Here is a 15,216-nt window from a genome sequence, read left to right on the forward strand (position 1 = left end):
CAAAGTAACATACATGGTAACTCGTAAGCTGGCACGAGGTGTTAAACCCGTGTTATATTGACTGTCGTTTTCCGGCCACGCGAGGATAAAATAAGTTACATTCAATGTGTAAAAACAATAATTATGCACCAGATTTTTAAGATTTTTTTTACTTTTTGTTTTTGGGTGATATTTGGGTGCTAGTTGTATTGAGTAAAATACCTGAACTAAATATGTTGGTACCAGATTAGGTTCGACATATTTTAAGGTTATTTTAAAACAGTATATTTATGACTATAACTGTTTTCATTTGAATAAATTTTGGTCTACAATTACAAAGTTACTATTTTTTTCCAACAATCCTCCATTGTGACACAGGATTACTCACAATGGCAACGAATGTCTCTTCCCCCACCCCCCTCCACCCAACCTTCACCAACAAAATCCGCGTCTCATAAAAGTATTCGTTCGAAGAATCGGCCATTAACAGGTGTGTAAAACAATTTTTTTTCATTTAAATGTGAAAAATTTAAAAATATAATTAAAACTGCAGAGGCACAGTATTTTTTCAGACAAGTTTTAGTTAAAGTAAATAAGATTGTAAATTAGGAAACTAGGCAATATATTAAAATGTTTTAGAGCATTGTAATGTTTTTTGAATGAGTTCAGTTAAGATAAGATACAGTAATTGTCATATTTGTTTGTTTGTAGATACTTAGCATGAGGCAGATTTGAGAGAAACTATAATTCAGAAGAAAGCAGCTTTTTGTAGGAAAGACAAGGAAATTATTATTGAGATATAAAGTTGTTTTTAAGTTTTATGCAACGTCTTAGTTTGTCAACTGGTTAAGAGGGGTACAGTAAAAAGTAAAGTTTTTTAAGTACTGCTGTATTACTATTATCCAGTAAAGTTATATTGAAATTTGAGCAAGGATGAGAAAAACTTTATTTGGTAGTGCAAATATGTTACAAGAATTTGGCAACTACTTCTATAATGTATCTAAGTTATTTCCTGTTATCTTGCAGGGTAGGAATTAGGTTCAGTGCAGTAGAAATGTCAGTAAAACGAACTTGAAAATAATGTGATGTTATTTATATTGTTATTTGTTGAGAAATAATAAAATAACATGAGCCACATTTCAATATCAAGCACTCACCATGCAGGCAGATCAATGAAATTAAGTAATTTGTTTCATTATATTTAACTTTTTGTATTATATGGTCTCAAAATAGAGAATGAAATATTAACTGTAACTTGCTTTTATCCTCGCATTGCCTGAAAATGACAGTCGTTTTAACATTGGTGTTCTGTTTCATACACCTCGTGCCGGCTTACCAGTAACCATATATGTTACTGTACATATAGGTTATTTTCTATAACAGTTAAGTATATTTTTTTGAAGGTTTGAACCAAAACAAAGTAGTAATTATTTAAATGTCATGTATTTAAATATTAAATATATCTCCCCATATGAAATAACAGTTGTGTCATGCATTGCAGCCAATAAACTAAAACTTAGTTTAAAACTTGTAATATTTTCCAAGGCACCAGTGGAACAACAGCTTGTTCCTCATTATGTTTGCATCCATGGAATAAAAAGGAACCAGTGGTCGATCTTTCTGCTGAGATCGAAAAAACTCAACGGATATCAATCTTACATGCGAGGATAGAAGCAAGGAAAAAATCTTTAGAGCAATATACGTAAGTTGTGTGAAAAAAATAATTTGATTAAAAGCTATGGTTATTGCTGTATTATATAAAAGTGTGTCAATAATTTTGAAATAACTTGCAAATGCTACAGCATAGTTGAATGTTTATATGTGGTCAACTATTGATTAAAATGGTGGTTTTTATACTTTTTAAAAATATAATAAAAGTATTTGAAGGTTCCTTTGTCAGTAGTATGCAAAGAACACTGGAGCACCCATAGGGGGAGGTGCCTTCCGTTTTTTTAGTACTTGGTTGTACTTTAAACAGGAGTGTTATTACTGCAGTGTTCTCATTTGAAATTATGAAGAAATAGCTTACACGCGATGCACCATATTTATTTTACAATGTTCGTTTTGTTTTCATGTAGCTATGCATTTGCCAAAGCATATATATATTACATAACAACATTTTAAAAATAGATCTAAAAAAAAATGTTATATATTGTGTCACACCTAAAATTTTTCATTTAAAATGAAATATTTAATAAGCCTATTGTTCGTCCAATTTAGGAAACTGAAACAGGATCTCAAGTCAAATAACGAAGCTTTAAAACAAGAAATAATTTCTCGGGAAGACACAACGCATGTTGGTGTTCGTAAGCTGCTGGAAAAATACGAGCGATACACTTCTGCTTCAAAAGTTTTAGAGAGGAATCATTCGAACCAAGTGGAAGCGGCACGGAAGGATCTGCAAACTAAAGCCGAAATGTTTGCAAATAATATATCAGGTGAATTGACTTAAATGAATGAAATTTTTTGTCTATTAGTCACAATAACGAAGAGCAAAACAAGTTTAAAAATCCGGAAAGACAGGTAGTAACGGTGAATCAATAGTTGTGAAAACACGCCTTTTAATAAAAAAAAAGAAATTAAAGAATTAAAGTTTTCGATAAAAGGCGTAACTGTAACAATATAATATAAGAAATAAACAGCATTTAATTAAACAATAATCAAATTGTGTGTAAAACGTCCTAAATATAGTAAAAAAAAATTTTGTTGCCATAACTTAGATTTATAGGTTTAATTTTTCTTGCAGAATTAGCAAATGAAGCAGAATACCTGGATGGTAAAGTTCAGTCTTATCTGTATGACTTACAGGTATTGTAGTGTATGAGATGTTGGTTTGAAATTAATCTTTGTTTTGTTTCAGGTGTTACGTACATACAAGGATAAGGAATACCCTGTGAAAGCAATGTGTATTGCTAAGCTTACCAATAATGTTGGGAACCTATCTACAGAACACAGGGTGGGTTTATGATAGTGTTGTAAGCTGTAGGTCAGTAAATTGTGCATGGCAAAATTTGTACAAAAAAAGTATTTAACATTTTTGCAAAACTTTTACAAAAATCACGATTTAAATTCTCGATAATTTGCATTTGGGCCTGACACTGCATGCTTGACAATTGGACACTTATATTGTACCAATGAGAGATTGAGTTGCTTTTTTAATGTGTTTGCCCAAAGACACATACGCGTCAATGATATAAGTATCAAGCATCGAATCTGCCATCCTTCATTTGATATGTAAGTACCACTTAGTCACGGCACAGAACATGTTTCCAAGCAGAGTGAGTTAGATCGTGGAGTTCTACAATCTCAACCCCACTTGCTTCGTGTAGAAGCACGTGACAGTGATGATAGACCTTGTAAAGATTAAACAGTTCAAATTTTCTTGACAGATATAAATGACAATTCTTTCCTATTTCGTACCCAAACGTTCATTAACAAAAACTTTGAATTGAAAGATGCAACTCGAAGAATTGAAGCGAATAATTAACGGTGAGCGGGGAAAGATGGAGGGCCACCATGTGACCAAAACACAAGAAATTGTCGGAAGTGCAGCCAGGAATGCCTTCGATTCTTGCACCTCTAGATCGCTACAACAATTATCGAGGAAAAACCAAGTCTTAATGTACGAGATTGTACAGAATAAGCAAGTAAGTTGTTGCTTATAGGTAATGAGTAAATCTGGTTTACATCTAAGGTTGCATGTGTCCTTACAAAAAATCGAGTGAAATATTGTTTTGAAACTTGGATTGCTAAAGCTTTTCAAAGCTCATTTACCTGGACCTAATATTATGGCTGTTCCAAAAACGGTTAATGTATATTCCTATTGGTATGTTAAATAATACAAATGAATGATTGTAACTTGCTTTATCCTCGTATGGCCGGAAAACCACAGTCGTTATAACACAGGTGTTCTGTTTCATACACATCGTGCCAGCATTTTAAATTGGTATGCCTTAGTAATTATTTAGGCTACATCTGTTCTCCATGTACTATTCAACTTACCCTACATTGTACATAGGATATAGAAGAACTAAAGATAGTTGTTCAGCAACTGCAATATGAAGTAGACGCCCTTGCCAATATGAGAGAAACAAATGTTAGAAAATTTGTATTTCCAGAGTTAAACATAATGGACAAGGCTACGTAAGTGCAAGGTTATAGACCTATAGTTAAGTATAAATATGGTGGCTAAGTTTTTTACACTACACAGGTGTCAACCAGATGAGGAAATATATTTGGACATTCCCAAACTACAACTCCTGCCAATTTAACATATATACATCGCAAAAAATATAAAAAAACTTTTAATGATAAATTTTGTTAAAATTTAAAAGCTTGCATATTTTGAAATCTCGATACAAGAACTTAAAACATTGCGAAATAATTTGCATATAAAACCAGTCAGCTATGATTGATTTGAAATATGATTATTGCGTCACAATGTGTTGTATTCTGCTCTCTACTGCCGCGACAAGAGCCGCACCCCTGCCACTCCCATCTGTGGAAAGTTGGAAATCGATATTAAGTTCCGGCGCCAATCTATGGGTTGTGTTTATCAAAAGAGACTTGAACCTGGAAAAAAGGAATTGTTAGAAATTGTTTGTTATATTTTTCGCGACAAATTTTACTGACGAAGTGTTAAAAAGCTTATTATGGTCAGTTTTTTCAAATATAAAATTCTCTTGTTTTTTTTCGTAATGTTTTTTTTAACATAAACAGTTTAATATGAACAGAGGACATTTTACCTGTGTAAGGTCAAACAACTTGGCAAGAAATGGGACCTGAGATTTAGTTGCTTGTTCCTGTTACCCAGGGTGCTACAACCTTTAAGGTACCAGTCAAGTGTTTTGCTCCTTAAATGTTTTGCCCGATAACAAATATGCCTCCGTATTAAGCATTAAACCCTGTAGTCTTTGTTATGATGCAAGCATCTAACCATTGAGCCACAGCACTAAAAAAACGCAAAAAAAGGAAAAAATCTCACGTTGGGTGTTTTCGATATACGGAACCATCCACTCCTACCACTAGATGTCTCTGTCCCCTGTGTTCGATAATCTTGCGTGCAACAGCAATCACACCAATTGCACATAACGACGCCGCTCTAATAGACAAGGATTCGCAAATCTAAAATGTTAACAATAACAGTTAGGTAAAACATGAAATTTAACATAACAACATAATTTTTTATTTATCTCTTTGGTTACAATAACGAAGTTTATTTTATTGAAACACCAAATAGAAGGAAATGAACAGAAAAAAGATAGTTGCAAAATATGCTATAGATAAAAAGTATGGGAAAGAGCATCCAATAAAAGTGTGAAGTATCAAGTAAGCATTACAAAAACATGACCAAAAAACAAAAGGTTAGTTTTTTTTATTAAATAATTAACCTTTCTCAGTTTCGTCATGTCTTCATCACTACAAGTCACCCCATACCCACGAAGATACTCCTGCATCATCTCATTTGTAAAGTGGGGTCTACATGGGTAAATGTAAAGTTTGCGTATATACAATATTCCTATTTATTTTTGAAAATGTCTGTAGTACCCAATGGTACAAAATTCAAAACCTTGGCTACAGTTATCGTTCATGCTATAATACAAAGAAAAATCAGTAAAAATAAGTTAGTAAATATATTTATTTTTGTTTACATGTACTGTTTTAAAAGCAGGATCGGCAGTGAATTTTTTACACTGCATTAATCAGTAAAAGAAATTTGTTCACAAAAATGTGTATCTAACTATCAATGTCTATACTTACTGTAATATCTGCGACACAAACGCCGTCGAAAAACCTGATTTGTAAAACAGACTGTTGCTATCAATGGATTGGAACAAATGACCTTTATTAGAAAGGTCAACAATAATAAGACGTGCTAACTCCCCCATGTACATTCCACTAATCATCTTTTCAAAACTGAAAATATTTTAAAATGTTAAATTAATAAACTTTATGTCTACTTTTATTGCCATAATTTAAACCTGGTATCCTTTATTATATATTGTCTGGCATATTATACTTGTGTTTTTGATTTAATGGCAAAAGTTTTGCGGACTTCATTATGATGTCCTATTCAGATCGTCCTTATCAGGATTATATGATACTCAAATACAAGTATATATAATAAAATTACACAACAGCATTTTTACATTGTTACAAATTTTTTTAACAGGTATTTTTTTGACTGATAAGGTCTGTTGCATTGATCCAGTTCGTCTAAACAACCTTGTGAGACAAAAAAAAGTACTGTTAAAATAACAAATAAAAGTCCGGTTAAAAATGTAAAAAAAAACAACATTTTGTAAAATTCAGTGTTACTCGAATAAGAACTCACATATGTTGCCCCACGTTTGGCGAATTCCTATCAATATCGATATCGTAACTTGTTTTGATTTCATCCAAGGCACCACTGTTGTCACCAAATGCCCCCCACTCTGTGTTAATGCACATTTCCCCTTCTAACGTCTTGTGATTATTAAGTAGTTCAATGTTAGATTGAGCTTCCATGTAACACATGTTGGTGCCTGTGCCTGGTGTATAAGAATATTATTATACTCAAGTATTAATAGACATATATCCCAGGTGTTAGCTGAAGAACAGAATCTCTATTATTGAGTGTCTATATACTGCCTCTGGGTTATAGATGGTAGCACTTTTGGATTTGGAGTAATAGACCTACGCCTACATTTATGTATGGCTGATAATTTGGACAACCCATTAGTGGCCACTGGTTTGGACTAATTGTGTGTGTTTTAAAAATGTTTAACAACTGTTATTTTGTCGCTATACCCTGTCTTATAAGTTTTATCTTTTTTTGCCATAATCAAGAGAGTAAGTTATCATTATAAAACCTGCAAAATAATATAGATGAACACAAACTGGCTTAAAAATCACCCACCTACAATAAGACCCATGCAAGTATCATGATGGTCAAATGCACAAGACACCAAAGTACCAACCGTATCATTTACAACAGTTGCCATGATTTTCAACTCAAAGTTCTGAAAAAAAAAATGTTTTTTTTTTTTTATTTTATTTACATTTTTATTTCTCGAGGGTAAAGTGGATGCAAGATCCTTTTTCCAAGAATGCAGTTATACACTCATAGTTGTCAAACACATCCCAGGCAACCCTAAGGTATATGCTTTTTACTGATACCAATTTTATCTTTAGTATTTACAATAATAAAGTCTAGCTGAAAACAAAGTGAAACGCAACAGTCATTAAAAACAAGAACTTTTAAATTTAGAAAGTTTTATGTTCAGGTAATAGATCAGATTAAAAAAACAGATTTAGGTTGTGTAGTGTTAATACTTTGTTTTAAGAAAAATTATGTCAAACATGGAAGTAAGGTTTGTTTACAAGAAGTATCGTGCGTGATGTAGTGTGATGTCACTTCCTATAAGTTTCAGACAAAAAATGAACTGTTTGTCATGATGATTATTACGTAATAATTTTATTTTGATTTTGTACCAAAATTTACTTTTTGACTTTGTGTTCAATATAATGTCAATACATTTCAAAACAAGTTACTTATAATTGTTGGATTGTAAGCAAAGGAAAACTATTTCAAAATTGTTCATAGTATACCCAAAAGTTATTTTTAACCATATTAAAGTGATTTAAACTAAGCTATGAACTTATTTTTATTGCATATTATAATCTGTTTCCAAAAAATTGAAACTATATTTCCTTTATAATATATATATAAAAAGTTTTATTTATTAAAATTGCGTTTTTCTCACCAAACATCTGATTTTAAACTTTCGATTAATCGCATCGTTAAGTAATTGACCAATATCCTCTCCCACAACTCCTGTGGCTGTGAAACCTTTCGACCAATTCACTAAAATTGTCTGAAAGTAACAAATATAAAAGTAAGCTGTAACTACAAATACACCAGTTAGTATTGGGTGTGAGCAGAAATAGTTGCACCTTGGGTGTTGGGGTTAATAGACATTTAACTGCAATTGCGTCAACCCAGTTTTCACTAATTGGTTGTCTAAATTGTCAGCCACAAAAAAATAATCATCTACAAAGTTACATACCTAGTAAGTCATAAACTGGCACGAGGTGTATAAAACAAAACACCCAAGTTATAACGACTGTCGCTTTCCCGTTTCCGCAAAATAAAGTAAGTTACACAAAACAATGCAATCAACAGGAATTTCAAACCTGTTTTATTCCAAGATTTTTAGTTGGAAAAGAGAAAGTGAATCCGATTGGAAGCAGTTGACACATCATGTCCCTTTCAACCAAGAAGTCCCACAGACAGTTAACCATATGGTCGAACAACTGGAAACAGTGGTAGGTTGAATCAATATAAACTTTGTATAAAGCAACCATTGTGTTTGTAATGAAATATTAAAAAAATATATATATATTTTAAAATAGTACCTTTTCTATTTATCTTTCTGTGTATCTGATGTTTTGGTGCATAATTAATAGCCTTGTTTGTTTTAGAGGTCAGTATTGTAAGCAGTAATGAATAAAATAAAAGGGATGAATTCTATATAGATAAGGTCGTTTGGACCTAGGATCAATTTTTGTTGGGTAAGACCCAATTTTTGGTGGGTAAGAATTGTGGGGCAGTGCCTGGTCCCTGCCAAATGTAAATAAGGTCGCTATCTTAGTCGCTTTTCACCTGGGTGCCTGTCCCAGTCATAAGCTCATTTGAAATTGCATAAACTTGGTTGTCCATTTGTATTTTAGGGGAATCTCCAGATTGGATCTTGACCAAGATAATCCTAAAGTTTGTTCCCCCGAGATCCAATGCCAGGAATTCACCGTTTTCTGTGAAATATTTAATTTGAAATGTTAACTTGGTAAGGAACACAGCCCACTTTGTTGATACATATTTCATTACTTAATACTTTTACTGTACAGATAAAGATATATATTTTAGGTATTCCATAGTATTTAAGCACTTGCTTTGTAACCAAATGGTATGGGTACAGGTTAAAGGTTTTATACTGCTAATATTGTGGAAATTGTGTGCCCTGGGAAAGACACATGATAATTGCTCTAATCCAGCGGTCCCTAATGGGTTGTCTAAATTACCAGCTATACAGATAACAATCACCCATAAAATTACATACATGGTATATGGTAACTCATAGGCTGCCACATTCATGCACTTATTGGGACCCTGTCACCTTTCAGTAAAAATTTACCTGATCCATCAGGGGTACTTGTAACGAACGAAGGCAACATCTTAATCTCGGCTTCGTCATTCGTGGATTGGTGAAGACCTCTCACAAGCTCCTGCGACATCTTGGAGGATAACCTCATGAGATGATCATCCGATAAAGAAAGAGATTCAATCACGTGATCCACCTAAGGTGATGGTGTGTTAGTGGATGTTAAACTGATGCATTTGTAATTTAAGTGCTGGTAGTTCAAATGCATGTTACACCTTAACATTGAGCATAAGGTGTATGAATGCACCATGTGTGTCTGGGTGTATAAGAAATGACACATGTTATAACTCGACAGTGAGCATAAGGTGTATGAATGCACCATGTGTGTCTGGTGTATAAGAAGATGCCTATGTTGTAACTCAACAGTGAGCATGAGGTTATGAATACACCATGTATTTCTGGTGTATAGGAAGACACTAATGTTGTAATATATTAATTGAGTAAACTTAAGTATTCTTACCATAATACTGGTTGTTCAAATCCAATTAAGAAATAATTTGTTTAAATTACATAAGTGCGACCTGAAAAGGAAAATGCCGTCAAATATGATGTTACACGCGATGTAACGACGGCACACATGCTGCAATGAAGTCAGATACAATTTAGACTTGCTGTATTACATCTCTTCCGTAAAAGTCACAACGACTAGTACTGAGCTAAATCCCCAATACTTGCAAACATATTTAACCTGAACTGCTGATTTACTTAAACGTGCCGTTAAAAATTCGTAGCTTTCAGGTTCGCATGGCCGCGTACACACATACTGCATTTGAACAACAATGTCAGGTTAACTACCTATGAAACAGCCTACGTTTGACTTGGGTTTTCGTTATAATAAATTCTTACTTAATATGGTGGTTAGGATTTAAACAAATTCCTACGCCTAAAAGTTAGCGTACGCGTCTAGCAGAATGCAGCACGAATGACAATGCAAAAACCGCAACTACATGCTACAACACAGGACAACATTTTATCACGGTTTATGTTGTTTTACCGTTATTGTGTGAGAGAGCCTTTTTCTTTGCTTTAAGCGCAAATTCATGAACGCTAGATTTGGTCAACGTATTTGGTCAAGTATAATTCTTTGGAAACGATAAAATATAGTTATGGACGCACAATTTCGAAAAAGGCAGGATTAAGTCAGTTTCCAACAAATACTATTTGTTTATGGTACGGCAACATGGCTTTGTTTACAAAATGACGTCATTCGCGGTATGCTCTTTATACAAAAGTGCTAGATAGCGTTGTATGACGATGATAAGACACACATTCTTAATAAATTGCGTCGTTAATGGAACTAACTATAATAAGAATTCATAGGTTTTTATTAGCGACCTTATGTACACTGGCAGGTTTTAAAACTTTATATTTTGATATTTTTACGAAGATCAACAATACTGACATTGGCAATTCTATTTTTAGAGAGCTATTTTTACGAAGATCAACAATACTGACATTGGCAATTCAATAATTTCGTTTTTTTATTTTTTTTAAATAAAAAAACGAATATAGTAGGGTGGGGGAAGATGGGACACATTTTCATTCTCTTTATCTTGTCCCATTTGGTATAAACAGAGAACAGAATTATAAAACCGTATCTTCACGACTCCCATATACTGCTGTCAATTGTTAAAAAAGAGATAAGGATATTTGGATTTCATGTGCTAAACATGTCCCATATTTCCCCAACCTACTATATAATAAGCAGCAGAACAGTATAAATCACTCTTCTATAGATAGCGGCAATTATTATCATTTCCATGCACACAAAATTATGAGACCCATGCACACATAATTATGAGAACAAAAATACCATAACAAATTTGGCAATAATAGGTGCTGTAATTTCCTGTTAATCAGATAATAATACACAGAAAAAGCTCCAAAATGCCCTTTCCCTTTCCGCTTACCAGCTGCGTCATCATGACGACGCTATAACCAAGTGACCGTTATAAGCAAATCATTGGCATTAATATTCTTTTGTAGCTTAATAACCCACAGTCCTATTCATAAAATACAGCTACAGCTGCCTATAGTGAAAACGAAAAAATTATTGCATCTAGTCGTTTAATTGGCAAAATACGAACGTAAGTGGTTTACAGCCTATATATATAGCGGGGTGGGGAAGATGGGACACTTTTTCATTTTTTTCTTGTCTAATTTGGTAAGGAACAAATAAGAACATTCAAGAAATTATTAAACCGTTTTCTCATCACGACTCCAATAGACGGCTCAATTGTTTATAACACGATCAGGATACTTGAATACTATGTGCTAAAGATGGCCCATCTTACCTCACTACTATACCTTGTCTTCTATGTTATGTTGAAAAGTTATCCCTAGTATTTTTATATGTTTTTTTCCGTTCATTATATTCTAGAGGATTAGGACTTCTACTTATTCATGGTTATCAGTCCCATGCCAACAGTCAAGGGAGCCCCCGGAACGAATATTATGCGACAACGCAGCTTATTACCTATAATCTTTGAACCCAAGAGATGGGACACCTTTAGCACGTAATATCCAAATATCCTGATCGTGTTTAAACAATTAACAAAGGTCTATGGAAGTCGTAAAAATATATGGTTTTATGATTCTTTGTTTACTAATAAATGAGACAAGAAAATAGAGTTAAACGGTGTCCTATTTTCCCCCACCCTAATACAGAGCAAAAGTATTTAGTGGCAATTTTGGATACTTTCTAGCGATGCAACCACAGTGAAAGTTGTCCTCTATAATGCCTTTGTTTTCCACAATGTTCTTTAAAAGCGTTGTGTAATTATAGTTTCCAGATTATGTTGCGCAAGCGCATTGGGAAAAATGTTTTTCGGCAGGGGATGCACCTTAATCGATCTGTTTGTTTAATGACAGAAACAAAGTCTCGTGATTTGATCACAGGATATAAATAAGATAAGATAAGTATCTTATTTATTAGTTATTACATTATAAGCTTTCAATATGTTTAGTTCGCATCATGTACTCAACTGTAGTCACGACATACCTCCGAACATTACAACGCATTTTCAGGGTAAGTTTTCATATTTTTCATATGTTTGCTTCGCTAAAGATCACTGTACTAAATGCAGTTTTACTGTAATATGCATTAAATATCTAATATTGGTATTCTAGCGGTGTAATATCGTTTTTGATTAGTTTTTTTACAGCAAATACTAAATATGGTTTTATAACAAATATGGTCTTATGTATGTATCTGGTGCAGCACTGCAGTTCAGTCTGCAGAGTATGACAGGCAAACGAGCAATTTTGTTTACAATTCACTTAATTGTGAGCCAAATCTGTATTAAATTGAGTTAGATTTGCTAAAGTGACTTGGCAATGTACCTACTTTGCTTGCCAATTTAATAACAGCATGCTAGAAAGAAGTAGGTTGCCCAAGCAAGAACCTGTCAGAAAATGCCATATTCTGCTGACTGGAACAAACAAAAAAAAACAAGTTGCATATGTGGTAACTTGTACATGGGCATGAAGTGTATAAAACATAACAACTGTAGTGTTTACTATTAATGACTGTTGCCTTGCCACGTGAGGATTAATAAGTCACATTCATGTTTTTGAATGGTAATTTTATTTCAGAGTTATCAACCGGTGAACTTGTCGTGGTGGGAATCTATTCATTTCTACTTTTACTAACATGGCTCATATACATCTATGATAATGTGTACAAACATAGATACTCTAACACCAATGGGCCACTTTACAGAATGAAGTACATACAGGTAATTGATATATGAAATTGCTTTTATTATTTAGTTGTTTTTATTATTATATATTATATATATTGCCGGTTTAAAGTATAGTTAATGTTAAACTATTTCTGCATTCCAGTTTAGAGTCTATAGACTTGACTGAAATATAGATCCTTGGTATAAAATATTATGCAATTCCAATATGCAGTTGTGGTTATTTAATTACTGCAAGTCTGTTAAGCTGAGAATTAATGAGTGAGTTAGTTGAGTATTGGGTTTCTAATGGACAGCCAGGTACCCAGGACTTAGAACTTATATACTAATGGTCATTGTTTAACCAACCAGGGAATTTCTATAAAACATTTCAAAATAAAATGCTTAAATTTTCTAATCTACTTTAGGCAGTATATGTTGTGTATTCCACCATGGCATATCTGGCTTTAATATCGCCACGATCAAGTATTGTTTGTGAACTTGTATTTGCCATGTAAGTGTTGAACTGTTGATGCAGTGCCCTTGAAATAATTGCAAAAATTTGCGCTTTTGTAATTTTTGCAATTTTTTAATCCTGTGTACTGTCATGACTTAAGAAATAAAATTTGTAATTATCAATAAAACACTACCTGCGTTATAAATTTGGATTAAAAAACTAATTAGCATTAATATTTATCAATCATTTTTGTTTTGTATGTTCACTACATTTGATGTTATTAGCAGGTTAATTAAATACTCATGTGCATCGTGCAAACAATTTGCTGTGAAATGTAAACTGTTCAAACATTCTCTCAGATTATTGCAAGTTGTTTTATAATTTGATTGTCATACTTGTTTTTTTATTGTATATATATATTATATATTCAAATTTGTTTAAAACTATTTTTAATCCACTGTATTGCAATGTATTGTATAGTATATTCAAACAGTAATTAACTGAGTTGAAGACCGATTGCTGCTAGATAATATAACAAAAATACATTTTGCGTTATAATAATAAAATGCATATATATATATATTATATTTAAACTAAGCTGTTCAAAATTATTATTATTCAATCAGAATACCTTTGCTCTCATCTAACTAAATAAACGGCAACAATTGTAAAAAGTCCAACAGAAACTTAGTTTTACCCCCAAGTATATATATTATATTTAAACTAAGCTGTTCAAAATTATTATTATTCAATCAGAATACCTTTGCTCTCATCTAACTAAATAAACGGCAACAATTGTAAAAAGTCCAACAGAAACTTAGTTTTACCCCCAAGTACTTTGAACATAACATTATCTCCTACCAGTTACATCTCATTTGCATTGAAAGAGTTCATGTGTTTCATGCTTGAATTGATGCAAGAAAATCAACCCAATGAATGTGAAACTGTCTCTCTAGCAGCCACCCCACTTGCTTGCTGTTGTTGGTTGTGTTGTCCGAGAGTTAAAGTCAGCAAGTTAGTTTATTGAAATAATTTTCTGTCTTTTTTATTTACATTTCTGGTGGTCTATATTTGTAAGTGAATTATAATTATTTTTAGAGAGCTGTATGCATTTTATTGAACTTCATTGTATATTAGCGACCTTGTTTTTTTTAAACTTTTTTATGTTACAATTTTATGTTAAAAAAGTTACAATCAAGCTAACTTGTAACGTCTTGTGCTATAACAACTGTCATTTTCCAGTCATGAGAGGATAAAAATATATTAATTTAATTTTTTTTTAAATTTTATTATTTATATTTCGCCTAATGCAGAACTTTCATTCTTGGCATTAAGTTTGGAGTCTACCAAGCTGTTGTGCTTCGACCTTTATTGGCTTTCATTGAAACCATTTTGTGGTCAAATGGATTTCTAAAGTTTGGTGTTGTAAGTAGAAAATCCCTTCACCATGATGTTGTTGCTATGTTTATATATTCCATGCAGCCTTAACTATTATGTCTGCTTATTTACACACTGTAATAGCCCCAGCAACTGAACTGTGGGCATGGGAGTGGTAGCCATGGATAAGTCGCTCATGTTCCCTTCCCCCATAGAATATAGATGACCAAATCAAGCAAAACTCTTGTTTGCTTATTCAAACACTGCAAAAGCTTTAGCAACTCAACTGTGCACATTAGAGTGGCAACCATGGATTAGTTCCACACTCACTTAAACACATTTAAATGCAGGAAACCAAAGCTGGTCAAGTCATTGAATTAGTGAATGGAATTAGTATTTTATTTGCCATGTATGCCTCTGTGCTTATGTTTTATGCAAGCAAGAACAGTACAAGTCAATTTTTTATCAACGCCAAGTTTATTTGCATTCAAGTAAGGTTTTGAATAGCTTTTTTTTAACTTTT

General features: G+C 32.8%; 3 protein-coding genes across 5 annotated transcripts in view; 2 read left to right on the forward strand and 1 right to left on the reverse strand.

The window, feature by feature from the left end:
• LOC100184750 overlaps positions 1-4,670 on the forward strand; it is a 6,205-nt gene extending 1,535 nt beyond the window's left edge. The window contains exons 2-9 of the mRNA XM_002121206.4: positions 358-469; positions 1,525-1,681; positions 2,200-2,417; positions 2,726-2,787; positions 2,840-2,935; positions 3,435-3,626; positions 3,998-4,122; positions 4,190-4,670. Coding sequence (XP_002121242.3) covers positions 358-469; positions 1,525-1,681; positions 2,200-2,417; positions 2,726-2,787; positions 2,840-2,935; positions 3,435-3,626; positions 3,998-4,122; positions 4,190-4,250 — 1,023 coding nt within the window. The 3' untranslated portion in view covers positions 4,251-4,670. The remainder of the gene's footprint in view (positions 1-357; positions 470-1,524; positions 1,682-2,199; positions 2,418-2,725; positions 2,788-2,839; positions 2,936-3,434; positions 3,627-3,997; positions 4,123-4,189) is intronic.
• LOC100187143 (hexokinase-1) lies at positions 4,077-11,233 on the reverse strand. 2 transcript variants are annotated; one of them, XM_026836757.1, is made up of 11 exons: positions 11,090-11,233; positions 9,153-9,315; positions 8,624-8,772; positions 8,155-8,274; positions 7,725-7,835; positions 6,878-6,980; positions 6,314-6,509; positions 5,740-5,895; positions 5,370-5,457; positions 4,964-5,103; positions 4,077-4,551 (listed from the first exon to the last, which is right to left on the reverse strand). In XM_026836757.1, the coding sequence occupies exons 1-11, from the start codon at positions 11,102-11,104 to the stop codon at positions 4,407-4,409; spliced, it is 1,386 nt and encodes a 461-aa protein (XP_026692558.1). In that variant the 5' UTR covers positions 11,105-11,233; the 3' UTR covers positions 4,077-4,406. The 2 variants fall into 2 exon arrangements, with proteins under 2 accessions (XP_026692558.1, XP_002120887.1); XM_002120851.4 differs by lacking the exon at positions 11,090-11,233 and adding an exon at positions 9,640-9,747 and having other exon boundaries at positions 4,111-4,551.
• Positions 11,234-11,805: 572 nt separating this feature from the next.
• On the forward strand, positions 11,806-15,210 carry LOC104266257 (organic solute transporter subunit alpha-like). 2 transcript variants are annotated; one of them, XM_018813922.2, is made up of 6 exons: positions 11,806-12,207; positions 12,774-12,916; positions 13,288-13,373; positions 14,181-14,330; positions 14,630-14,741; positions 15,044-15,210. In XM_018813922.2, exons 1-6 carry the CDS (start codon positions 12,138-12,140, stop codon positions 15,194-15,196), a joined length of 714 nt encoding a protein of 237 aa, XP_018669467.1. In that variant the 5' UTR covers positions 11,806-12,137; the 3' UTR covers positions 15,197-15,210. The 2 variants fall into 2 exon arrangements, 1 of the variants encoding a protein (XP_018669467.1); XR_001974938.2 differs by lacking the exon at positions 13,288-13,373 and having other exon boundaries at positions 11,808-12,207.
• Positions 15,211-15,216: the final 6 nt, after the last annotated feature.

This window comes from Ciona intestinalis, chromosome 11, assembly GCF_000224145.3.
Source record: "Ciona intestinalis chromosome 11, KH, whole genome shotgun sequence".
In the NCBI taxonomy this organism is placed as follows: Eukaryota; Metazoa; Chordata; class Ascidiacea; order Phlebobranchia; family Cionidae; genus Ciona; species Ciona intestinalis.